At 42.6% G+C, this 27,095-nt stretch overlaps 1 protein-coding gene across 1 annotated transcript; it reads right to left on the bottom strand.

Annotated features, from left to right (window-relative positions):
* Positions 1–1,144: 1,144 nt before the first annotated feature.
* Positions 1,145–27,095, bottom strand: LOC135223227 (protein lin-28 homolog). The gene is made up of 3 exons (XM_064261720.1): positions 26,925–27,095; positions 21,590–21,719; positions 1,145–2,676 (listed from the first exon to the last, which is right to left on the bottom strand). Exons 1-3 carry the CDS (start codon positions 27,083–27,085, stop codon positions 2,623–2,625), a joined length of 345 nt encoding a protein of 114 aa, XP_064117790.1. The 5' UTR covers positions 27,086–27,095; the 3' UTR covers positions 1,145–2,622.

Here is a 27,095-nt window from a genome sequence, read left to right as displayed (position 1 = left end):
ACTCTTAAAGAAATGTTGTTCTGAAGTCAACTTTAATTTGAGGTGATAATTAAAACAAAATGAGGCACCACACAGAGCAAGAATGAAACTCCAAGAAAAATGGGAAAAGAAAGTGCATCCTTAATCCACATGGTACCTCAAAGATAATAGAGTTATCTTCTTAAAATGAAGTCTCATGACTTGGTATGTAGAAAATGTTTCCTTTGATGTAATTATCTTACATCAAAACATATTTCTGTAGCTAAAGGAATGCTGATTTATTGGGTTTAGAAATATTTTCAGGGTTTGAGCATTCAAATTTTATATAACAGATGACTTGACATATGGATTGGCTGAGGTTGGTGAAGTTACTGTATTTGCATACATTATGAAAATGACCTGATAGTATAGGAACTCTGAAACTTTCTCCCTGAACATATACTGTACATATATTTTGTTAAAATGCCAAATTTCTGAATAGTTCCCCCAACTATTTTTTGGTGAGATACTAATGCTTAAATGTAGGAATATTCCAGGAATTTGCTGACCGCATTATTCATCACTTAATTTTACTGCAGACTGTACTGAAAAATGTATTTTTTACTGTTTCATGATTTAAAACAAAAAAAAATTGGTGAAATGTTATACCATTCAGAATTTTGACATTTTAGTCATAACTTGACAGAATTGGGTGAAATGTGTATCAACTTTCTGATTCTTAAACAAATATTTTTACCAAAACAGATTAGGAAAATGTTCTGACAAGTTTTGACATGAGGATTATTTATTACTGTATTTGGCACCCTGGTTTAAATCTTGTCCAACTTGAAGAGCATTTTTTAAGACTGCGCTTGACAAAACCTGTACACACTTCACTTCCTTATCATTTATACACTGTACACCTTAAGAATGTAAGCATTATCTTAAACCTGCAAACAAAGCGTGAAAAATGGCTCTGCTACATTGGTAAAAAAAAAAAAAAAATCCTTGAATATGAAATACTTTCGTCTGAAAGGGATTGTGCACATTGCTTCTTAGAGATTATGGGTTGAAGTATTCCACACAGTACTGGCAAAGCAACACTTGACCCCCCCACACACAAAAAAAAAAAAAAAAAAAAAAAAAAAAAAAAAAAAAAAAAAAAAAAAAAAAAAAAAAACTTGGTAATGCTCTAACAAAAAGCCACATTTTCACTGCATTACAAACCAAAATTGTTAATTTCAGGATTTGGCTTCAACCCTAATATGCCAGATGGTGCAAATGTCATGCAATCTCCATGCCATGGTTAAATACTTTGGGACAATAGGGTTTGCCATATAAATTTTAGAGATCAGGTAATAATTTTTTTTATTGTTCTAAAACTTTTGCTCAGTCTTTTTCTGAATTATCTGAAACAATGTAGATGGAATAGCACAAAAATTAATTTATTTTATATGAATAATATAGTATTGTATGAAGGTATTATATCTTTCTAGTTTGACAACTGTATTTATACTTAAAATATATGTAGTATATTAAAACTATCTGAAGTATATGATGGTGATATGAAAAATCAAGCACTTACAAAAATACAAATATAGGATTTATACTAAAAATATTGCTGGATTTGTTATTTTCTTTGCATATATACCATTTCTAAATGGAAGTAATGAAGTAAAGAAATTAATATCTTCCACCTTGATTATGGAGAACCTAACATTAGCTGAGTTAGCAGGTAGAGCACAGCTGTTGTCTGACCTGCCTAGTGTGGGAAGTCTAATTAGTTTATGCAATACAAAACCTTATGTGGATTCACATGCAGTTACGAACACTTGCGATACGAAACAACTAAATTTCCATGCCAGCACGAGTTATTTTCAATCTTTATTAAAATAATGAAAAGCGAGTTTACAGACAATAAAATTACAACTAAAAAGAATGGATTGTTCAACTTATTTCATTCACTCTGAAATATGCTTACAAAAAGAAAGATAAAACAAAATGACAAAAAAAATAAATAAACAAGGTTTCCTACAATTTCTAAGTTTGGGGAACATTACTGATAAAATGTAAGCAGCGCATATATCAGAAATGCAGGCAAATTCCGTTAATCCCAAAATAGTTGTAAGAATGGTTCCACAGTCCCTAAGATAACAATGTGCGATAAAGTAGATTTTTGCTTTCACAAATGATATACTGCATTTGAAGGTGTTTATCTAAAACTAAATAATTTAATATCAACATTTTTCACAAATTAATTCTGTAGGCAGGTAAATAAGTTGGTAGGCATCTGCTCAATGCCATTTATACAGACAATTAAATGTATAACTGCACAACAATTGATAAGCCAATAAAAATAGTGCCCATGTGAGCATGAAAAATCTTACTAGAAATTCTGTATTTTGAGGGGTCAATATATTACTGATTATAACCACAAAAATACAAGTCTTTAGCTTTTCTATTCATCTGATGACAATCTAACCTGCAACAACAACAGCTTTCCAGTACTGTATATATTTGTTAGCATTGTCCAACATTTAACAATTGGCACAGCCTTTCTTGATGCAACACAAGAGTACATACTTATCCCTTGCACTTCCTTGTCAACTGTCATGATGCAAAGGGCAGGTGTATTTGTGATCACAGCACCATTCCGGGGAATCACTACACTTTAGTTTCCCCTAATTCTGAATCTGGATCATCTGGTCCTCCTCGCCCCTGTGAAAGTGGGAAAAACTGTGTTCAAAATTACCAATATAGTACAGTACTATATCGCGTTCAAGAACATTGAAAGTTATGAGTGGTAATGAAATTTTAATTAAATAAAAATTGAAGAATAAATTTCAATGCCAGTTTCTACATTTTATGCTATATGTTACACTACAGTACTATAGAAACAAAGATATTACTGTATCTACATAGTAGATGGACATTTTTTAATACTATGTATGCTGTATTTATGTTTCAAAAGTACATATTTCTATACTCATATGATTAAGGGATTCCTATTGTACAGTATATATGTATGAGCACAGACAAATGATAACACCATTTATTCATTATTTGACTGCTTAAAAATCTTATCATTTCTTACTTCATAGTCCATTCCAAACAACTATGGTTATCTGGCATTAAGTCCAAACTGCTCTGAACAAAGAATACAGTCTGATTTTGTGTGTTTAGCTTTGTTCATCCTTTTACAAGATACCAACTAGTCATCCTGGGTAAGTGATATCATGAGGTGGAGGTTTGGCTCTTAATGTGAGGCTTTGAAATTCATGTCTTCTATAACAGCAGTGGAGGTGGAGCTTAAACAGATAAACCTCTATGTAATGAAGCTCTTGTCTCCTGTGATTAGATGATGTGGTGATGCCAATGTCAATGGTGTAGTACACCTCTAATTTATCTTCAGTTATTGTAAGCAACAATTCCTAGCTATTTTTGTACACTGAAATGGCCTCTTCATGTTTATGGTCATGTTCTGGTAACATATTTACATTGACAACTGTCAAAAAAATGATAGATGCCACATTCCAGCTACTCCCAACCTACCCATCTGAATTTTATTTCTAACCTTCAGATGCCCCATCGCTCATAGATATTTTTTGTATGCAGCTTCATTATGTTAATTTTCATTCTGTTAATCCTAAGAACAAACAAGTTTCATTTTAATTTTCATTTTAATTTTGCTAAGTCCAATGGTCTAACTAACAGTCACAGGGCCTTCACCAGGAACTAAAGATTATTTCTGGGTTCGACCTGTGTCGGCCAGTGAAATGTTCCTGTAGCACACATTTCTAGGTATAAATAGATGCTAAATATACCAGAGAAAAAGCTAAATGGAATGCTGAAGTTACTACCTGCAGCTCGCTCACCCATTAAGGGTGTCGGTATAGACAAGAGCGAGTGGAAGCCACAAACCACAGATATTCTGCCAATTAGAAGTCTCCTCCCAAAACCCCTCTCTAGATAGGTGCCATTACAACGTCTACCTTCCACTCGCTACAACTACAACATCTGCCCGAAATCTCATTCCTGATTTAGCACGTATAGTGTTCACACGCGCTGTTTTTTGCTGTCCCCAGGAAGTGTTTTGTGACGAAGCATGTCTTCTCTAGAGTCCCAAGCTTCTTCATTTAAGTTGAGTACTATTCCAGTTATCGTTTTTAAATCTTGTTGGGGCACGATGCATTCAATTTTGGCCCTTTATTTAAGTCCTTTTGTTTTCATGAACCGGGTATGACGCCTCTCTCGATCCACCATTTTGGGTGCATGACTCGCAGTGTGCGTGATTTTCTCAGCTTTTATCTCGTGAGATATTTTGTCCGCCGTTTAGCACTTTACTATTTGGGCTACTATTTTTGTATTCTTTTCATTATTCTCGCTCCTGTCGTTTTCTGGAGCCTTACTTTTACGAGTTTTGTCCTTACGTATTTTGCCTATTTTAGGGCCCATCTTGCTCCTGACGTATTCTGAGGCCTTCATTTTACGATTAACTTTCGTTTTTTAGCCTTTTGTTATCCTCAGCCCCTCAGGAGCGTGTTTGTTCCCCTTTGTACGTACGGTTATATGCTTCTTACATTATGCGCGACTATTGTGTTTTTGGCTTCTAGGCTAGCCTAGCAGTACGCCAGTCATTGTTGGAAGAGGAAGAGTCCTCTCTCTCTCTCACGGTACTCATGCATGTATATTTCTAGTGTAGTTTTTGATTATAGTCAGTAATACACTTGATTTTATGCACCTTGTGATAAACTATTCAATATTGTTTTCTTGATGAGGTTGGAAGTTCTCGCGTTGTCGTTCCCTGGCCTACCCGACCAGACCTAGGCTAGGTTTTGGAAGGTAGGCCAGGCGATCTTGTATATCCCTCCACCCTGTGGCCCCTTTTACTGCCACCCGACCAGACAGCTATGTTTGCTTGGAGGGTGGTCTAGGACAGTCTCTCTCTCTTGTCATGCTTGTAGGGCCTAGAACTATTGTACCTGACCAGATCGGATGATTCGATTTTGGAGGGTTGAGTTAGGTTCTATCCGTCCTCTTCATGACGTCCTTTGGAGCCATACTAGCCTACCTGACCGGATCCTTACCGATCTCAGAGGGTTAGACTGGGATCTTAGCGTGTTGCATCCCTCACCCCCTGCCCCCCCCCCCTCCCTTTCGCAGTTCTTCCAGTAATTCCTCATCAATTATTTTCGTATTGTTTTTGTTGAGTGTAGCCTGGGCCATTGACCCCTTTAGGATGTCAGTTGGCCTACTGTCTTCTGCCCCTTTAGTGGTAGGCTAGTTTACGGCTCCCGAGAGGTGGTCGGTCACCAATCGGTTGCTGTGGCCAGGTGATCACGACTCGTCCACTCTCCTCCAGACATTCCCCCCCCCGGACTCGTTCCAGCGCTGCCTAGTTAGCTTGCTGCCCTAGTAATCCTACCGATGAACGACAGCTAGAGCGTAGAGCTTAATCCAGGGTATTAGTCGGAGGAGATTGGATGATTAGTAGATTACGTAATCTCTTTTGGTATGTCTCCGGGTCTATGTGTCCTCTGGCGAGGTGGGGTCTACCATTACACCCGCCAGTAGGCTATATGCCGGATTGTACATATCACTGTTCCACCGCTCTGTTTTCCGTACTCCTCTGTTATCACCGCTTCCCCACTCTAGTGGGGCGGAACTGGGCTTAGAGCTGCGTTTCTAATTACTTGGAACTGCTTTTCTTCTCCGGTGCGATCAGACTCAGGCCTAGGTTTTACCTATTTTCCCTGTTCTGCTCGTATCAGCCCAACCCCGCCAGTTTTAGCTATTGTGATAACGAGATTATGGATTCTGGAGTAGACGGAGGCATTCAGAGTTTTTATAGTTAAGAAATTTTGTTTTATTAAGTTCTCTGTTGGTACGTCTCCGGGCCTGGTGGGGGCGGAACTGGGCTCAGAGAGCGTGCCTACTATTTTCGCTACTCTACTCCGGTGCGATCAGACTCAGGCTTAGGTTTTGCCTTATTCCCCTGTTCTGCTCGTATCACGCCCTCTCCGCTTGTTGTAGCTTTGACGATCCCTAGTATGGATTCCAGAGCAGGCGGAGACATCCAGAGCTTTATAATAACAAGTATGTAAGTTGAAAATTATACTCGATATTGCCTTTAGCTGGTTAATTTTCTAGTTGAAGTGTACTCATACTGCTGGAATCAACTCCAGCAGTATTATCTGACGATACTCATTTATCTTTTCAACTTACAGATGGTCTGATGCCAGGAGTCGGGTTGTCCGGCCGTTCTGTACAGGCCGTTTGGGCATCAGGTTGGCCGGTCTCATGCCAACTGCTCCATCTACTTGGAGGGACGCGTGGTCTGGCACCCGGAAGCCTGTACGGTGTGTTACGATCTAGTTAAGATAGTAACAGATGAGTTGGTAGGTAGCATACTCGCCTCATTGATACTCTGAATTTTCTGTTACACATTTAGGTTGGGGAAAATTCCTCGGCAATGGGGAACCTAATTTGGTTATTTCTTACAGGTTGATTTGGCGCTCAAGACCTCCTCGATGTCGGCCCTTAAGGCCTGGGTAGGGGGGTTTGGCAGGAATGTGACAGCCGACCAACCCTACGTGCTGTCGGAGGAGCTGTGCACACCACCTCTACCCCAACGCTCCAGTTTCGGCAGCAGTACCGGCGTCAGTGGCATCTCCCATCATCAAGCGTATCCGCCAGGAGACCCAGCCCCCCCCGAGGACCAAGAGGGCTTGTGTGATGCCATGACGGAGGAGGTGGCAACCATCAGCCTGCACCGAGAGCCTATGGCCACCGAGGAACAGGAGGTAGGTAGGGAAGTAAGTGAGGCAGGTAGTCTCCCTTTTAGTGCAACTCCTTCTCCTTCCTTTCAGGGCTTCCCTGTGAAGTCCACCCCCACTTGGAATAGGTTGGGCTCGGTGATCCCCAAGGTTAAATCCTTGAAGACGAGATCCCTACCGAAGGCGGGTAAACCAACCAAGCCTTCCCTGGCAGCCTCCACCAGGTCGTCATTGGCCTCCAAGCTTTCGACTTCCTCGACTAAAGCTACTCCCCCATCCAAGGGGTCGAGAGCTAAGTCTTCCAAAGCCAGACCGGCGGAGTCTGGCTTCGACCAAGAGGCTTTCGCTAATCTTCTCATGCGGAAGATGAGCGAGGTAGTGGACTCGAGACTCGAATCGATGTCCACTCAACTCGCCTCAGGTCTAGAGACATCGGGCCAGTCCATCATGTCTCTGACCAAGAGGTTTAGGCCCAGGAGGAATTGGTGACCAGATTCCTCCAATCCGGAAACACATCGCAGTCCTTTGCGGTGCTGGATGCGTCCAAGCTTCCACCATTCGAGAACAGCAACTCGTGGCGGTTGGCTCTGCATGCCCCGTTCTCAGAGGGCAAGCTTACGATTGAAGGTTGCAGAACCCGACCTGTGGAAGACTATGAGTTCTTCCCGCAGGGCCTACAGTTCCCCTTCCCGGGCTACTCTAGACTAGCCGAGGAAGCACTGGTCAGGGTAGACAAAGTCCCGAAAGAGACGGTTATCTACCCTAGGGACCAGGCTCAGTCTGCATGAGTCCGCACCCTCACGGATTGGGAGTGTGTCAACACCAAGTTGACACCCCATAAAGGTTGCTATACCATGTTTGTAGTGCCAAATGACGTTCCGACTCCTTGCACGTCAAAGATTGCAGAATTGACACTACAAGCCGGAATGGAGGAAAAGCCTATGCCCAAGCTAAAAGAGACAAAGGCTACCTCCTTGCTCTTCCCCGAAGACCTGAGTGTTGGGCTGGGGCTCAGGCAACGTTCACGGTGGGCAAACTTGACCCGGAGTGTGCCTCCACACAATTCAGTGAACGTTTACCTAGAATTCCGGACCCCATGGTCAAGGCAGAATTTGAAGCAAGAAGCAGGGTGAGCAGGACAATTAAGTCAGTCACCACTGCAGAGTTGACGGCTACGGTCTTTGCAGATGAGCCTCTGTTCCGGGTCCTGACAAAGTCACTATTACAGGCTTTTCAAACGGACCTGTATGACTTTATAGTGGCTAGACGAGCCTACAGGAAGCATGTCTTTGCTAATGCTTCCATCAGGCATGAGCCGAACAGGCTCATAAAGTTGTCAATCTGGGGTGCCAACCTCTTTCCTGAGGACATGGTTAACAGTGTCCTCAGCGAGGCGGCTAGAGCTAACCAGAACCTCCGTGTCCGTTGGGACTTCCCTTCAAAAGGAAGTTTGAGACCCCCGGACCACAATCCAAAGGTAGGAAGAGGTCTAGGAAGTTCCAGCCTTTCCAGTCCTCTCAGCCTCAGACAGTAATGCAGGCAGTTCTTGTCTCCCAGATCAACAAGCCTTCGACATCCAAGGCTCAGCCACAACAACAGTTTGTTCTGCTACAGAGTCAACCGACTCAACAGCCTTCGAGTTCGGCCGCTCTTGTAACTTCCCCAGCTTTCAATGCCTCCTTTGAATCACAAGAGGCCAACAGAAAGCTGGCTCTAGAGGCAGAGGCTTCAGAGGAGGCAGAGGAAGTAAGACCTCAACCAGTCAGTGAGACTCTGCAGGTGGCCGGGAGACTGTTTCTCTCCTGGGACCATTGGACCTTCAGTCCATGGGCCTACAGTATTGTATCGAAAGGTCTGGGGTAGAGATGGATAAGAGGGCCTCCTCCACCAGTCAGTTTTCACCAGACTCCAATGATAGACCTGCTAGACCATGCCAAAGATCTTCTTCAAAAGAAGGCAATAAAGAAAGTCAGTCGCCTGAAATTTCAAGGACGTCTGTTCAGTGTACCGAAGAAGGACTTGGACAAACGAAGAGTGATTCTGGACCTGTCCCGTCTCAACTCTTACATTCAATGCGACAAGTTCCGCATGCTGACCGTCTCGCAGGTGCGGACCTTACTTCCCCGTGGGGTCATCACCACCTCTATCGATCTTACAGACGCTTACTATCATGTACCGATAGCAAGAAACTTCTCTCCATACCTAGGCTTCAAACTAGGAAAACAAGCTTACTCGTTCAGTCATGCCATTTGGGCTCAACATAGCACCCAGAATATTCACCAAACTAGGGGAGACAGTAGTTCAAGAACTAAGCGCTCAAGGGGTAATGTTAGTAGCTTACCTAGACGACTGGCTCATTTGGGCAACCAATGACGAGGAATGTTGCAAGGCAACAGCCAAAGTAATAGAATTCCTAGAATACCTGGGTTTCCAGATAAGGAAAAGTTCCGCCTCATTCCGGCGTCTCGCTTTCAATGGTTGGGAATTCAATGGGACCTACACACAAACAATCTCTCCCACCAAAAAAGCGCAGAGAGATAGCGAAAGCTACGAGACAATGCCTCAAGAAAAAACGGGCTTCTCGTCGTACCTAAGAGAGAATTCTAGATTCTCTTCAGTTTGCCTCAATAACAGATGTTCGTTGAAAGCCAGACTGAAAGATATCAATCGAGTTTGGCGGAAAAGAGCCAACAAGTTCAGAGACAAAATCTCCTGATTCCGCCGATATTAAAGAAAAGACTCCGTCCATGGACAGAAGTCCGGAGTCTCTCCAAATCAGTACCACTACAATTTCCCCCGCCGTCATTGCAGACTCTATATCCAGAACAACTCCGCTGGAGTTGGAGTGGTCCTTGGACATGAAGTCATTCAGTTGGATTTGCAATCAAATCCCGGGCCTTCAGGTAGACCTGTTCGCCACGGAGTCCAATCACAAACTCCCGTGTTATGTGGCTCCCAACCTGGACCCTCTAGCTCACGCCACAGATGCGAGTCCCATACACTGGAACAGTTGGCAGAAAATTTACCTATTTCCACCAGTAAACCTCCTGATGAAAGTCTGCACAAACTCAGATCTTTCACAGGACAGGTAGCATTGGTTGCACCCAACTGCCGAAGAGCAATTGGTTTCCTCTTCTACTAGAGTTGAATCTCCGTCCCAGACGGATTCCCTGTCCAGAACTGACTCAAGTAGTACAAATTCGGACTGTGTCAGCTTCCTCAAGAATTCTAATGTTCTAACTTTATGGACTTCATGAAGTTTGCGGCCCAAAAGGATGCTAGTGTCGATCCACTAAACATCCTGTTCATAGAATCAGATAAAAGAGAGTCAACACTCAGACAGTATGATTCGCAGTAAAGAAATTGGCCATCTTTCTAAAAGAATCAGATGCCCAAAAGATGACTACGAATCTGGCAATTTCGTTCTTTAGAACCATGTTTGAAAAAGGTCTGGCTGCTAGTACCATTACTACACAACCAAATCTGCCTTAAGGAAGATTTTTCAGCTTGGCTTTAATATTGATTTGACAGATTCGTACTTCTCTTCTATCCCTCGAGCATGTGCCCGTCTGAGAGACCAGTGGACCGCCCCATACGGTTCTCCTAGTTTTTAAACGATGTAGTAATCAAGTTAGCTTCAGACACTGATAATGATTCATACTCATATATAACCCTTCTCGGGAAAACATTATTCTTAATGAGTCTGGCTTCAGGCGCCAGAATATCTGAACTGTCGGCTCTCTAGAGAACCAAATCATATTGATTTCCTCCTGTCAGGAGAAGTTCTGCTCTCCCCAGATCGGAAATTCCTAGCAAAAAATAAAGACCCACAAAACAGGTGGTCTCCATGGAAGATTGTACCTCTCCCACAGGACCCATCATTGTGTCCTATTGTTACATTAAAATCTTATCTGGGCAGAACTTCTGAAAGGTCTTCAGGTCCTCTTTTTTATTAGAGAAAAAGAGCGAACCATTTCCTTGAAAGGAATCAGACAACAAATTCTTTATTTTATTAAACAAGCCAATCCGGATTCAGTCTCTCATGTCCATGCAATCCGGGCAGTGGCTACCTCAGTTAATTATTTTCATAATATGAATTTCGAGGAGCTTAAAAAATATATGGTTGGAAATCCCCGACAGTATTTAAACGCCACTATCTGAGAATTTAGAGGCCCTAAATATTCAGCAGTGGCTGCAGGGAGCATTGTCTCCCCTGATATGGCCTAGTTTTATAAAGGGATTTTGACGTAGGAAAAATCTATTTCTGGGTGATTGGCTCATGTCGCCCTATGAAAGTATCCTTAATATCATTCTTTCTAGGCAAAATTAATCTAAAATTACCAGAGAAAAACAAAATTAAGAAAATGTCAGTAAAACTGACTCGCTCACTCTATAAAAGAAGTGTCGGTATGAGAATATAGGGCGAGTGGGATCACTACCACGAGTTATTCACCATTTAGACCTTCCAACATAAAATCCCCACCAGAGAGAGCTGATACGAAAGGGTGATGCGGCCGCTACTACTACTACTACTGACGCCACGGACAGCAGCGCCCCTAGCGGTCATCCTTAATCTATGAACATCTTGTCCTGCAGGGTGGGTAAAAGAAGACAGGGTGGGTTTCATAGGGCGACACGAGCCAATCACCCAGAAATAGATTTTTCCTACGTCAAAATCCCTTTTCTGGGCTCAGCTCGTGTCGGCCTATGAAAGTGTACCAGAGAAACGACAAGATGGGAATAAGGACAATGAAATCAGTTGTAAAAAAGAGATATATAATATAAGTGAATCAGGGACATTACAGTATACAAACAAAGTACTTAAAGCTAACTTATCCTAAAACAATGACATGATAAAGAAAGCAATCAATATAAAGTACTTAAAAATTAACTTATATTAAACATAGTAATACCCAGTAATGTAATGGCAAAATAACAAAATTTGATTCACTTAATTAAGATATTTACATAATATACAAACACATTGTGTTCTACCCTAGCATAAAAATAAGGGTAGAAACACTGAAGTACATTATAAGTACAATAGCAGTGGATGTCCCTAGCAAAAAAATAAGGGACAATCCACCAATATGATTCTAGCGGCTAAGGCTAGAGTATCCGAGTAGCATGGCAATAGGGTGAGGCATGTTGGACGAGGTAGGTAGAAAGGAGACCTGGATCTATACTACGACTACTATACAAGTATTGGAGAAACAATGTTTCCCGCTGCTACTGCAGAAAATTTTAAAGATTCCAAGGACTTTAGGTAATGACGTTTAAAGACTGTCGGTGATTTCCATCCAGTATACTTTTTAAGATCCTCAAAGTTCATATGTTGGAAGTAATTAATTGAGGTGGCTACTCCTCTGATGTCATGTGCTTTTGGAAATTGAATCAGGATTGGCTTGTTTAATGAAGTAAAGGATCTGTTGTCTAATTCCTTTTACTGATAAAGTACCACCTTTTTCTCTCATAAAGAGAGAACCTGAGGATCTTGAGGATGTACGAGATAGAAAGGCTCTTAAAGTTGATACTGGGCAGAGAGAAGGATCTTGCGGAAGTGGGATGATTCCAAGGAGCCCCACCTTGCAAGGGGAATCCTCATTTTTTTAGCCAAAAAACTACGATCCGGTGCAAGTAGAACTTCTCCTGAGGGGAGGAATTCCACATGACCCGCATCTCTGGATAGAGCCGACAGTTCTGAAATTCGTTCTCCTGAAGCCAGGCTTAATAAGAATAACGTCTTTCTAAGAAGCATTATGAATGTGCAAGACGAGTTGTCAGTATCTGAGGCTAGTTTGAGGACATCATTTAAGAACCATGAAACTGCAGTAGGCCTTTGAGAAGGTCTAAGTCTAGCACAGGCTTTGGGAATGGACATAAAGTAAGATTCTGTTAGGTCTATCTGGAAACCCAACTGAAAGATTTTCTTCAAAGCCGATTTATGAGTAGTAATAGTGCTAGCTGCTAAGCCTTTTTCAAACAAGGACCTGAAAAAGGATATAGCTAAGTTGACTGTCATGGTTGTAGTGTTTGATTCTTTCAGGAAGGATGCTAATTTCTTAACAGCTGAGTCATATTGTCTAATAGTTGACTCTCTTTTATCTGATTCTAGGAAGAGGATGTTTTGTTTGGGATCAATGTTAGCATCTTTGTTAGCCGCAAACTTCATGAAGTCCATAAAGTTAGGGTCTGAAGAATTCCTGAGGAAGCAAACACAGTCCTCATTTGTACTGATTGCGACAGCTTGGGATTGGGAATCCGTTGAGTCGGAGACCCAATTCCAGAAGCAGGGGATACCAGTTTGCTTTTTGGCCAGTCTGGAGCAATCAGAGCTACTAGTCCCTTGAAAGTCCTCAGCTTGCTCAAGACTTTCAAAAGAAGATTCACTGGAGGAAAAACATAAATTTTTCTCCATTGATTCCAATCTAACGACAGGGCGTCCGTGGCATAAGCCAGAGGGTCCAGGTTGGGGGCCACATAGCAAGGAAGCTTGTGGTTCGCTTGTGAGGCGAAGAGATCTACTTGGAGACCTGGGACCCTCCGGCATATCCACTGGAATGACCCGTCGTCCAGGACCATTCTGATTCAGAGGGACTGACCGGGACAAAGCGTCTGCTATCACATTTCTTACCCCGCCAGGTGAGTGGCGGACAGATGCCATCTGTGCTTGCCTGCTAGCGCAAAGATAGCTATCATGACATGATTTACGTGTTTGGATTTGGACCCTCCTCTGTTGATGCAATGTACTACCACTGCACTGTTCCAAAACTAGTCTTAGATGAGACTTCTTCGGGAAGGAGTCTCTTCAGGGTAAGAAATACTGCCATTGCTTCCAGGACGTTTATGTGAAGCTGGCGGAACTGAGCTAACCAAGTCCCTGACTTTGCTTGAATTGAGAATATCCCCCCCATCCGAACAGGGAGGCATCCGTGTGAATGATTAAGCACTGGAAGGGGATATTGAAGGGGTACTAACTTGGCAAGGTTCTTCACTTTTGTCCATGGGACGTTAGCTGATTGCGAAGGATCTGTGGAATTATTGACAACTTGTCTCGAGATTTGGCGTTTGCTCTCGATCGCCAAACTCGATTTATATCTTTCAGCCTTGCTTTCAGGAGGATGTCTGTTACTGAAGCAAACTGAAGGGAACCTAGGATTCTTTCCTGGTTTCTCCTTGATGTTTGTTTGCATTTGAGAAATTGTTTCACAGACTTGGCTATTTTCTTTCCTTTTTGGCCACTGGAATTTACAGATTGTGGGAAGACAAATCCCATTGGATTCCTAGCACTGAAAAACGAGACTCTGGAGTAAGTCTGGATTTCGTTTTGTTTATCTGGAACCCCAGATGTTCCAGAAATTGAACTACCTTTTTTGTGGCTTTGAGACATTCCTCGACTGTTGGTGCCCAGATCAACCAATCGTCCGAGGTATGCTGCTACCATTATCCCTTGAGTTCTCAACTGTTGAACTACCACTTCTGCTATTTTCGTGAATACCCTGGGGGCTACATTCAGACCGAAGGGCATCACTTTGAATGAGAACGTCTGATTTCCTAGTTTGAAGCCTAGGAATGGACGAATCAAGTGCCTGGCTATAGGATATGATAGTATGCGTCGTAAGATCGATGGAGGATGTGACGGCCCCACGGGGAAGTAAGGTCCGTACCTGCGAGATGGTAAGCATCTTGAACTTGTCGCAACGAATGAAAAGAGTTTAGCTTGACAAGTCTAAGATTACCCTTCTTTTTGTTGAGCCTTTCTTTGGCACGCTGAATAAGCGACCTTGAAATTTTAGATGCTTGACTCTCGCAATAGCTCCTTTCTGAAGGAGTTCCTCCGCATAATCTGTCAATTCCTTTGATGGTTCCTGATAAAATGATTTGATTGGAGGGGGATCTTTGATCCACTCCAACCCAATCCTTTGGACACGATGCTCTGTGCCCATTTGCTGAACCCCCACCTGTGACGGAAGAGGAACAAGCCTCCCTCCTACCTGGGGAGCCTGACTGTTGTTGGGCGGGTTGACCTCCGCGCCCTCCTCTGAATTGTCTTCCTCTTGCAGCTCTCCCTGTGCCACGCTGGCGAAAGTGGCCCCTCGCCCTGCTACCCCTAGAAAACCTATTAAAGGCTGGGATAGCCTGGCTTTCATACTAGATTGAAGGCCGGCGAGACTGCGTATGGGGTTGACGGTTGAGACTGAGGAGACAACAGGAGGATGGGTTGAGCCTGTTTTGAAGTCGATGGCTGTCCCTGTTGGGTAACTGGGACGGCCTGAACAAACTGCTGTTGCTGCTGTTGCTTCTGGTAAGGCTGGAACCTTCTACCAGACTTCTTAAGCTTCTTACCAGCAGCAGGGGCGGTCTCTTGCTTCCTCTTGGAAGAGATGCCCCACCTAGCCCTAAGGCTCTGGTTGAGCCTAGCAGCCTCGTGGTGCACCTCGTTACAGCGGACTCTGGGAAGAGGTCCGCACCCCACATGCTGGAAGCCAGGAGTCTATTAGGCTCGTGCCTGATAGTGGCCTCCTGCAGAACGTGCTTTCGGCAGTTCCTCCTAGTTTTGGAAGAAGTCGAAAGCATCACTTGTACTGTCTGGAGCTGAGTGACTTGGCCCAGAATCTTGAATAGCGGTTCTGTGCCATAAGACAGGGCAGCCATTTCTGTGATGATTAGGGAGTTAAGGGACCTCCCAAATCTAGTTCGAGCATCAAACTCAGCCTGAATCAGAGTATCAGGCAGCCTTGGAAGCTTCTCGCCAAACTGGTCCATTGCGCAGTCTGGCTTAAGCTTACCAATCGTGAACGTGGCAGGCAAGTTCTCCCACAATTCTCCAAAGGCTGGGAAAGAGCGGAGAAGTAGACTCAGCTTCCCTCAGCTGTGGCATGGGCTCATCCTTGAGGACTGCCTGAAGAGTCGCTTCCACTATTTTGGTAGCGAACGGAAGAGAAGCCTCCTCCTCCGTCGCGAAAATAGTGAAAGGACTCTTGAAAGCCTATAGCTTAGTGTTGGCACTCCCAATCCTCTAGGCAGTGAACCCATTCCCGCTGTGGCGTGCTCCCTACTATACAGCACGTTTTCTCGGGAAATCTTATCCTCTCTAGTGAGAGCAGCCACGGTCAGCCTAGCATACCCAATGAAAGGCTGAGTCAATCCAGGAGGATAAAACTCAAAGTCCTCAATTCTTCGAGTTCCACACCCTCCGGGACAGAGATCATGCCGTCCTTAAATGGAGCATAAGCGGCCACTCTCCATGGGTTAGCCATGGAGAAGGCTGGTAGGGATTCGTATGGAGGTAACTGCAGAATGCCAGTACTGCTACGGGGGAGCTTTGGCTGAGGAACCTGAGAAAAGCCAGCAACACGGTCCTCTTGCTCTCTAACTCTGTTAGAGAGATCCTGAATGGATTGGCCAGACTGACTGAGGGTGTTTGACAGCTGCGCAAACATCTGTTCAAACCTGGTCGAGGGCGGACACCTGCGAGCCACCATCTCTGCCCCACTTGCTGCATCACCACTGCCAGAGAAGGCGGTGGGATCAAAGGAGCCTGGTCCCGCCACTCCACTCCAACCCGGGGTTACCGGAGTGGATGCGGTGGAGGCCGGAGAAGGCGTTGGCTCGGCTGGAGCGCGAGCCTTCTCCTTAGAAGCCTTGCTTCTAGAGCTCTTAGAGTACGAAGAGCTCGGCTTTGCCTTCACCGCGTCAGCGTAGGAAGTCGTAGACTTCTTTGCTGAAGAAGATGACGACGACTTCTTAGAAGTCGTCTTGTGGAGGGTCTTCTGTTCTCTCTGTCCCCTTCACCTTCGGGGGTACAGAAAGAGCGGGAGAGCAGGCAGGGATCTCAGATCCCGTAAAACCTTGGAAAGAAGCAGTAGAAGGGACAGGAGAAGAAGATCCAGGAGCGCCCAAGGAAAGACCTTGGGCGCCCGACACACCTACCTCAACCAACAAATCCTCTGCCCCTACCGCCATAGGCTCGATGTTCAGGTCCAAGTTCGCCACATCTGGGACCGGCTCCTACATGGAGGCGGACCCGAACGCCCTGCTGCACCTCCTGCTGTATCGAAGCTATGAGAGGGCGGGGCTGCCGAGATGGGGTCAACATAGCCGGTCGACTTGCCACCGGGGAAGATCTGAACGGCCAGCTTCTTGTCGAGAATGTATGGCTGGCCCTTGGCGGCGTTCTTCCCGAAGCCGCCCACCCAAGCCTTCAGGGTTGCCAAGGCGACTTCCTTCACGGCGGCAGCCTGAAAGAGAAGGCGAAATGAAGCTTCTAGCGGCGGAGACAGGGTTGAACAAGCTTATAACTAAGTGTTATTAGTGATACGACCAAGAAGTCTAAGAGTAGACTTACCCCCCCCAACAGCTGACTAACAAGGTCGTAGCATATGGTGCAGGCTTCTGGGTGCCAGACGATCAGACCATTGTGGGTAGTGGCACACGGGGCGTGAGTCCTACACTCCTCATGGGCGCAGGGGTCGTAGAGAGTCGCGTTGCACCCCAGGACCTGACAGTTGGTAGCCTGTAAGTGGAAAGATAAATAAGTATCAGGAGCACACTTACAGCCTAACATTGCTCCGCTGCATGCCGGAGCGTGAAAGTTAGATTAAACCAGAGCCCCGCCATAATACGTGTGGTAACTAGGCGGTTGGAGTTGTCTAAGGCTACGCCGGAGACAGGAGAAAAATATCCAACCAGGTGTGGTGGGGAGCCATGAAACCACGACGGAGAACGACGGAGATGGTACACATAAATAAATTAAAACTAAAATTCACCGTAAAATTAGGGTACATCCTTATATTTATAACGAAGTATAAATTTTTTCCCCGTCTACTAGAAGAGTGCCCGAGTAAGGAGCGAGCTCTCCTCTGGTAGCGGAAAAAAGTGGATATAGTAGGCAAGCAACAGACCACTAGTAATGACCACCCCGCCCGCTGGCGGAGCCAGACGAAACTATAACCAAAGGGGCCCCCGGCTTCAACGGAGGCTCCGTTCATTACAGTAGGGGAAGGGTGGGACTGAGCAATAGGTGGGGGTCCCGGCGTAACGCGGCGGGAGAGAGAGAGAGGGGGGGTGGCCTACCCCTCCCCGTCCCTACAACTACCCGCTCGGTGACCCGGTACCCGAGACAAGTGGTCGCCCTGTACCCCAGCTGGGAGGGAGCTCCTGGCCTCCTCAGAGAGAGAGGGAGGAAGGCTACTGTGGTTGTCATGGCAACCAAGGAGTCCCCCAGACCCCTCCCTATACCTGGTAGGGAGGGAAGGGGAAGGGTAAGGTGCTATGGGACACGTGATCGCAAGTGGCCTAAGCCGCGATAGCAACACAACCATGGAGGGGCCACGTGAACCAGACTGTACCACACAAGGTACATGCACCTAGGCTAGCCTAACACCCTAAATAATACTAATAATACATCGTAAAAGGGGGAAAAGACACTTTTAGTAAAAGAGAAAGAAGCCCAGGAGGAGGCAATCTGTTCCGAGGAACAGTTGACTACTCGGAGCCAGCGATAGCCGATGAAGAGCAAGAGCCGGGATGCTGGGCCAGAAACACAGTATAGCCCTAAATACCAAACTAAGAGAAATGGTAAAAGGGCTGTCCTAGCTATGAAAACGATGTAATAAACGATGAACGTAATATAGTAAGCCCATAAGTATAAGATGTCCCAGTATGGGAGACCGGGAAATCTTAACACGAGGCGGCATGCCGCCGCCACGAGTCAACCGGGAGACCGTATATGACCTATTAAGAAGGAAAATACTGGTCCCTGGAAGACTAAAATACAGTAAAATACTACTTATGAGGCACTTAACTTAGCCGATGCGATAGCTGCACGTTCCATGATGAATACAAGGTAGAATTACGAAAAAACACAGCACGAGAGAAAAAAGCACTCAAGTGTGTAAACCTAATGATTAAGGATGACCGCTAGGGGCGCTGCTGTCCGTGGCGTCAGTAGTAGTAGTAGTAGTAGCGGCCGCATCACCCTTTCGTATCAGCTCTCTCTGGTGGGGATTTTATGTTGGAAGGTCTAAATGGTGAATAACTCGTGGTAGTGATCCCACTCGCCTATATTCTCATACCGACACTTCTTTATAGAGTTTTACTGACATTTTCTTAATTTTGTTTTTTCTCTGGTAATTTTAATTAATTTTGCCTAGAAAGTGATATTAAGGTAACTTTCATAGGGCGACACGAGCTGAGCCCAGAAAACTCTATTTTTGTATTCTATTATTTTGCTATTAATTTTTCTTTTGATACTCACTCTCACCTACCTGTCTCGCTTGTAACCCCTTCCTGTCTGCCTTATGTTCTGGTCTGGATTGCTCTTCAACCCACTACCTGGACATGTACATAGTTCATAATTGTTTGTTTGTGTATTCCTTACCTGTTGTTTTTCCCAGGATAGTATGGATTTGGTCATATTTGATCCCTTGTTTACCATTTGTAACTTGCTAATTTTACATTGGTTATTAAAACATAATTTTAAGAAAATTTAATTTTTCCTTATATATATCGATAAAATTTTGTGATTTACCAAGCTTGTATGGCCAATTCTCTGATACTATTTCACCGGCCGACACAGGTCGAACCCAGAAAAGGGATTTTGACGAAGAAAAAATCTATTTCTGGGGGAAGACCTGTGTCGCCCGGTGAACCCATCCCTCTCTTTTCCTGGTCCCCCGCCCTTTAGCTGGCCCAAGCTTGGGTGCGTAATTCAGGAATGAGCTTCCGGGCAGATGTTGTAGTAGTAGCGAGCGGAAGGTAGACGTTGTAATGGCACCTATCTAGAGAGGGATTTTGGAGGAGACTTCTAATTGGCAGAATATCTGTGGTAGTGGCTTCCACTCGCCCTTGTCTATACCGACATCCTCAATAGGTGAGCGAGCTGGAGGTAGTAACTTCAGCATTCCATTTAGCTTTTTCTTTGGTATATTTAGCATCTATTTATACCTAGAAATGTGTGCTACAGGAACATTTCACCGGGCAACACAGGTCTTCCCCCAGAAATAGATTTTTCCTTCGTCAAAATCCCTTTATTGCAGGATATTGAGAGAAGGGTAATCTAGAAAATTAGCAGAACCAGACTGACAAGCCAAAGAAATTAAGAAAAATTCTGTTATCTGGCCTCAAGGGCACCTGCACATATGGGGAAGGGTGCACTTCCCCCACACGCCCAGAATCCTGGAAAAAAATTATATACATATATAATATATATATATATATATATATTTATATATATATATATATATATATAATATATATATATATATATGTATATGCACCTTTATTACATTTAATTAACTACATCACTTTGTTTTTCTTCCATTTTACAGTGAATTCTTTGTTTAAGTAAATTAAAGGTATCCTAATCATATTGTATTGTATGGTCTACAACTGCATTACTTTTTCAAGAAATGTTTGATTTCAGTCAAACAGTACATGGGACTATTGAAAAGTCAATTTAACTTTCTGTATTTTTTCTTTATCTTGCTTCACTTAAAATATTGGCATCGCAATTCTACAACATGTAATATATATATATATGTATAATTTGCCCCTTGGAAAATATGCTGTGGGTGCCCATGTCTGGTCTCATCCCAGGAAGAAAAGTTTGTGTAAAATTGATATTATGTGGTATCAAGAAGGTAACCTTTCCAAGCATCCAAATTCATGTCTACCCATTATCCTTTGTTTTTGTTCTATTCTGAATATTATTGAATGCTAAATAAGGTTCCATCCTCTTACTTCAAATAGCAATATTGCCATTTGGTGAACTTCACTGCCATCACAAGTTTGCCACCCAGTCTGGAACTTACTGTTTCTTAAAAATAAGGCTACACTAATCCAAAGTATATTGTAAGCTAGATGGTTCTAGCTTTGAGCTGGCATTGAATACAAACAAAATAATGGTCTTCATCATTCATCGAATACAAACAAAATAATGGTCTTCTTCATTCATTAATTTGAGCTTGTATATGTGTGCATAACGATACACTATATAATATACACATTTATAACAATAATTTGATTTATCCAGGAACATAACAGTGCGAGAGATTTTGAGATCAAATCGACTGAAATCTGTTCAAGGCCTACATACTCGTCTTTAAGAATTTGCTAAGTGTAAATGAAACCCATACATCGTAGCAACTAATTTAGCACCTCTTCTGATGCTAACATGTACATGGCATCAATGATACTGAATAAAACTTTGATACTATTTTGTATTAGACCTGAAAAGTGACTCAAGCATGGGTGCCCACAGCATATTTTCCAAAGGGGGGCAAATTATATTATATATATATATATATATAATATATATATATATTATATATATAATATATATATATATATATATTATATATGCAGTGGAATTACAATGCCAATAATTTACGTGAAGTAAGATGCAATAAAAAAAACACAGAACGTGACACTGACCTTTTCCAATAGTTCCATAAAGTACTGTTCAACTGAAATAAAAAATTTCTTGAAAGAATAATAGTTATATACTGCATACAAATCTTATACAATATAATAAGACTACCTTTGATTTACTTAAATGGAAAAATGTACTGTAGAATGGAAGGAAAACAAAGTGATGTAGTTAAATGTAAGACATTTTTTTTCAAGTTAGTCACTGTTCATTTGAAAAGGAACTCTAAACTCCTGTGGTCACAGGATTTCAGGAGAAGGGGGGTGGGGGGGGGGGGGGCAAGTGGCCACCCTTGCCCCTACATGTGGGCACCCATGGACTTGGGTGAATATTGAAAGTAAATTTACTTATCAGAATATAGAGACTTTCTTCCACATAACAAACCCAGCTATGGTATATCTGTTTATCCCCCATTTCCACTTACCTTTTCAGGGCGCTGAGGACAGTCAGCTATTAGGTGATCTTCACTCTTACAGTAATGGCACCTTTTAGGCTGAGGCCCCATTGAGCATTTGGCTGCAAGGTGATTGGCAAACTCCCCACAGTTATAGCACCTGGAAAGATGAAAATCGTTATCTACAGAACAGCTGATCCCAACTCTTGCAAATCGTGCTCAGCTCCTCTTGCATAAGCAGTGATATACCTCATGTTTGAATAACTGTGGAGGGTCTCATCCAAAGGAGATAAGCACAGGACTGGTAACATACAAAAATAAACTATGGAAATTAACAAGTTAACCCCTGAAGAGCCAACCAGTCTGAGGATTAAAGAAGTACAATTTATGTTGGATAGAAAAAGACAATGGTCTCTGTCAACATTATACTAGACCTATTGATTTGTGGATGAAGCCTCTGCCAAAAAAAGGTCAACTGCATTACCTACTTCATAGCATATCTACACAGAAGGCTCGTCACACTTTAGCATTCACCTTTATCTTCAACATAAGGCCCTAAAATTCCACTAGTTCTTCTTTCTTCGGCATTCTCTACATGTTCCTCAATCAATGTCCTTACCACTTTAGAAAGTATAAGTCCCTTTCATTATTCTCCCTTCTCTTCAGATGATCAGGCCTTTGGATAGCACTCATTTATTTTTTTTTTTTTAACTTTGTTAACAGGTCTACATTCTATCCCTTTTCGATCCTTTTTAAGCCACATCATAATCAAATAGTTTTTTTACTCACTAATACTGTTTTTATTTTCATCTGAAATCAACATAAAATAAACACACACTTTTAGGATAGTTTTCCGCATAGGATTATGGTTGAATATCAGCACAAATTCGGCGCTAATATTTTTGTGGCTAAAGTTTTCGAATTTATGTAGCATTCTCTTTGTTTTACTGGCTTCTACCGTTCGGTAAAAAAAAAAAAATCTTATTTACCATAAATAAGCTTTTTTTTTTCTTTACCGGACAGTGGGAGACGATAACGCTTGGAAACAGAAGCATGAAAAATGTCACAAAATCATTAATGCTCAATTTGCACTGATATTCAATCATAATTTTATATATTTCATATAATATAATTATATATATACATATATATATATATATATATATATATATATATAGATATTATATATATATATATATTATATATATATATATGTATGTATATGTGTGTGTGTGTGTGTGTACGCAGAACACTACACGTATCCAGGATAAATCGGAGTCCTCATCTTCGCTGCTTCCGGCCGTCTGCCTCCAGTTTGGTCTTGCCCATCACCGCCCCCCCCCCCCCCCCCGCCCCCCCCCCCCCCCCCCCCCCCACACACCCCACACCAACCTTCCCCTTCAACGAAGGCCGCCTCCTATTCCACCAGACACTATTGAAGGAACATTACCTATCATGTTGGACAAAGGGAATTTTGTGACAAGGACTGCTTACTGTCCCGTAAAATGATTTTCCCCCTGTCGTCTTCTATTGACGAGACAATGACAATTCCGTGGATAAATGAGAGAGAGAGAGAGAGAGAGAGAGAGAGAGAGAGAGAGAGAGAGAGAGAGAGAGAGAGAGAGAGGACGAGAGAGGAGAGGAGAAGAGAGAGAGAGAGAGAGAGAGAGAGAGAGAGAGAGAATGAAAAATGGAGATTGTGAATGAACAAACATTTAGTCTGTGGATGTGAGGGTAAAAACGAGAGAGAGAAATGGGGAGGACGAAAAAAAAGTGACAGCTTTTTTGTTTGATGTATATACTAAAATTGTGAATATATCTTTCGTGATGTTTATCTCGTAAATAGAGTACCGCGACGTGACGCAGTCACCACCGTTGCCAGGGCCACTTGTCTGTCTTCGATCCGTCATAAATGAACGGGGTCGAATTTGAAACGGCCTGAAAATCGTTAATAGAGGAAATTTAGCATGGAGACCCATATATGTTGCCTGAGAACTATACAAATTTATACAACAACAGTATGTAAAAAATACTCGGTGATTATAAAATAAATGACAACTAAGCAGCATTCTTTACATAAAATTATATAAATACTTGTTTTTCTTAATCAAATTATTTCATGGGAGACTCAAACCCGAGCCTTTTAATTTCTTATGGAGATACATCTTTGTTGTGGGCCGGGCGATCACGTGACCCCCGACGTCATGGCTACGGTACTATATAGCGAAATAGAATCACGATTTCCACCTTGTAAATAAGGATAAAAAATGCTTTTCTCATACATAGGATCGAGTTATTGTTCATGACATTTCATATGCAAGAACAACATTTAGAATTAGTAAAAGAAAAAGAGAGGTGTATAAAACAACATATAAACAAGCAAATTAATAATAATCAATAGATAAATGTCATAGAAATCAAAGGACGATGTCGTGCAGACACATGAGGAGTTTACTCTGATTTAACCTGGCCTTGGCTCTTTAGTCTAGGCGTAAGGGACCTCTTCTTAAAACTTAGTTAACTATTGATGGGTATAGGATTCCAATGTGGTTTAGCCAAAGTTACAGTGGACCCCGGTTTGTTGGCCAGGCGATTTCAATTACAGGAAGACTTGACATCCCACGGCGACTCCCTGCTCTTATAGTTTTGCCTGGAAAAGTACTGACACCTTAGGCCTTGGAGTGACGATCGTTGGTTTTGGAATAGGACAATAACACCACTTGATTTAGATAATGATCATTGAATTGAATATAGAATTTAAGCAAAAGACCTATGAGGTCATTCAGCGTTGGAACGGAAACCGACAGTAAAAGGCTTGAAAGGTGTAACAGGAAGAAAACCTCGCAGTGCCGCTATGAATCAATTGTCAGGAGAGGGAGGGAAGTCAGATGGAAGAAAGAGAATATGAACGGAGGTATGGTGAAAGGAACGAAAGGGGGTTGGAGTTTCGGCACCTAGCTGCAAATAACTTTAAGCAATGCCTACAGTTCACCACATGAGGTGCACTGACGACACTACCCCCTACGGGAGTAACGAGCATGGAATGTAGCTGACATTCTCTATATAAGAAAACGATCCTATACGATGCTGCTTTCACAATATCTACCCAACTATCTCGAACGTTAATGACGTCTCCTTTGCATAGGGTGACCATACGTCCTCCTTTGAGGGGGACAGTCCCTCTTTTTGACTCTTTATCCCCAAAAAATTGTGGTCTTGGGGGGACGCCCTAATGTCCCCCTTTCGACCTTTCTTTTTTTCATGTAATTACTACAATTTTCCTTAAAAATTAGAGATTAATTTTTATTGTAAATGTCAGCAATAAATAATGTCTGAATAAAAGCAATGTCATTGATAAACAATTTATCATTACCTGTTATTGAATATACTTAGTGAAGATCAAATCAAGCCAAAAATACGCCAAAGAATGATGCAAGATTTTTTTTTTCTTTTTAAATAATGTCTGTAATTTTTCTTAAAATTTAAAGAATAATTTTCTGTTTAAAATGTCAGCAATAATGTCTGAATAAAAACACCAATGATAGACCTTAAAAAGTCAGCGATAATGTCTTAAGAAAAACACGGATTGATAGATCTCCTCATTTATCATCACCTGTCATTGAATATACTTATGTATTAAACTTCTGAATTTACAACGACTCAACATAAGTGCAAGTGCGCATGGGGTTACTATATACGTATATACTTTTGTCCCCCTTTCGCAAGTCAAATAAATGGTCGCCCTATCTTTGCATGTAAAATTCCTCCTTTTCAGCGTCAGCTGAAGGTGATCCTTAGTGCTGCGGTAACGAAAGATATATTTATTTCCTGCCATTTATGTATTTATGTATACGAGTCAGCATTTGCCAACACTAATACAATATTTTGGTACTGTGAATGTGGCAAAGCTTTTTAGGCGCAGCTGAGAAAACAATAATTCTAGTCGGCAATGTCATAATTTCTGTCTGCTTTGTTTCTGTTGACCAAATTTTCCAGATTTATCCAAGATACAACAAACTTCCTCTTGGACCGAGGCAGACTGAGGATTTGAAGTCTTTCAAAAAGAAACTTAAAACTTATTGTTTAATAGATGCTATGACAAGGAAGATCAAACAGTGAATGTGGAATTTGCAGTGGGATTAAACACATCCGATGAATAAAATGTTAATTTTGATCATGGGGGGGTCCTGCGAGCTCTATGGAAGTGGTGCGGGACCTGAATAAGCCGTCAACAAGTAACAGACTTCGACCATAGGAGGAAGGTGGGTCATGAACAGCACCGTCATCGAATGTTATTGTTGTGAATTTTTCAAATGCGATCAATGTAGCATTGAGAAGAAGAAAAAATACAGCTTGGGAGCAACGTAAGGTTGGGTAAATTGTTAAAAGAACTAAAAAGTCAATATCGATATTACTTTGAATAAACTACACAGATATAAAAAGATCTGACAAATTCTCTCGGTGCTTAGGGCACTACTTTTCTCATAGCTTTGAACCAACTCGTAGTTATACCTACTTCTGAAACAAAACAGAAAGGAAATGAAACAAATGGTTAAGACAATTATGAAGGAAGGTTTACAAGCATAAAATAGTGATCCTTTTCACTCCCTGTTGTTTCCTCAATCAAGATTAATGCGTCCAGCTCTCAGCCGGGCGATGAAAGGAATTGTATTGTAGGGGTGCGGGTGGGGTTTGCTCCCTTGAAGCAGTATGAAGTAACAACAAGAGTAAAAGCGAGGAAACGCTGGTGACAAGTACTCTATCAAAACGCCATGCATCACCGAACTCCAAAGCCAGATATGAAATCAGCCTATACTCGGTTTTTTTTTTTTCATCTGTCCACCCGCCTGTGGTGTTTGAGTGTGGTAACACTGCGTCCCGGGCTTTAGATAGCGACATTCAGCCTACATTCAACAATAATAACAATATCCTATTTCGAGTATTAACGGTGTAATTCGCATACAGTAAATTATTCGAACACTTTTCAGTTGCAATTGTACACCCAGATATCCTTTTATTTACCTAACTTACACATAGCGTAACTATCTAAAGCCCGGGACGCAGTGTTACCATACGCAAACACCACTGGCGGGTGGACAGATGAAAAAAAAAAAAACCAGAGTATAGACCGTGGACATCAGTGCTAATAGTCCAACCTTATGAAACAATGACGGGGAGGTAATCCAACAGACCCAATCCTTCGGGAACTCTACATATTTCGCCGGTATTCTTGCCGTACCGAATTTCCATAAACAAATTTCTCGATTATTTTCCCCGGAATCTCTTCTGAGAGACCCCTCCAAAAACAAAGGAAGGCGCCTGGCCATTGCCAACCCCCACCTACCACTCTCTCTCTCTCTCTTACCGAATTTTCCTGAATCGCTTCTTGCTCATGGGTCTCCGATGTGAGCCCCGGCATTCAGAGCCCGACGGCCCAGTAACCATCGTGGCTTCCAGCCCCTTGTCGGAGGACTTACACTGGAATTCCACAACTTCGTCGTCCCCCAGGCTCCGAAAACCAGACATTTTGATGACG

The sequence above is a fragment of the Macrobrachium nipponense genome, chromosome 8 (assembly GCF_015104395.2).
Source record: "Macrobrachium nipponense isolate FS-2020 chromosome 8, ASM1510439v2, whole genome shotgun sequence".
In the NCBI taxonomy this organism is placed as follows: domain Eukaryota; kingdom Metazoa; phylum Arthropoda; class Malacostraca; order Decapoda; family Palaemonidae; genus Macrobrachium; species Macrobrachium nipponense.
This window is presented reverse-complemented; position numbering and strand designations above follow the sequence as displayed.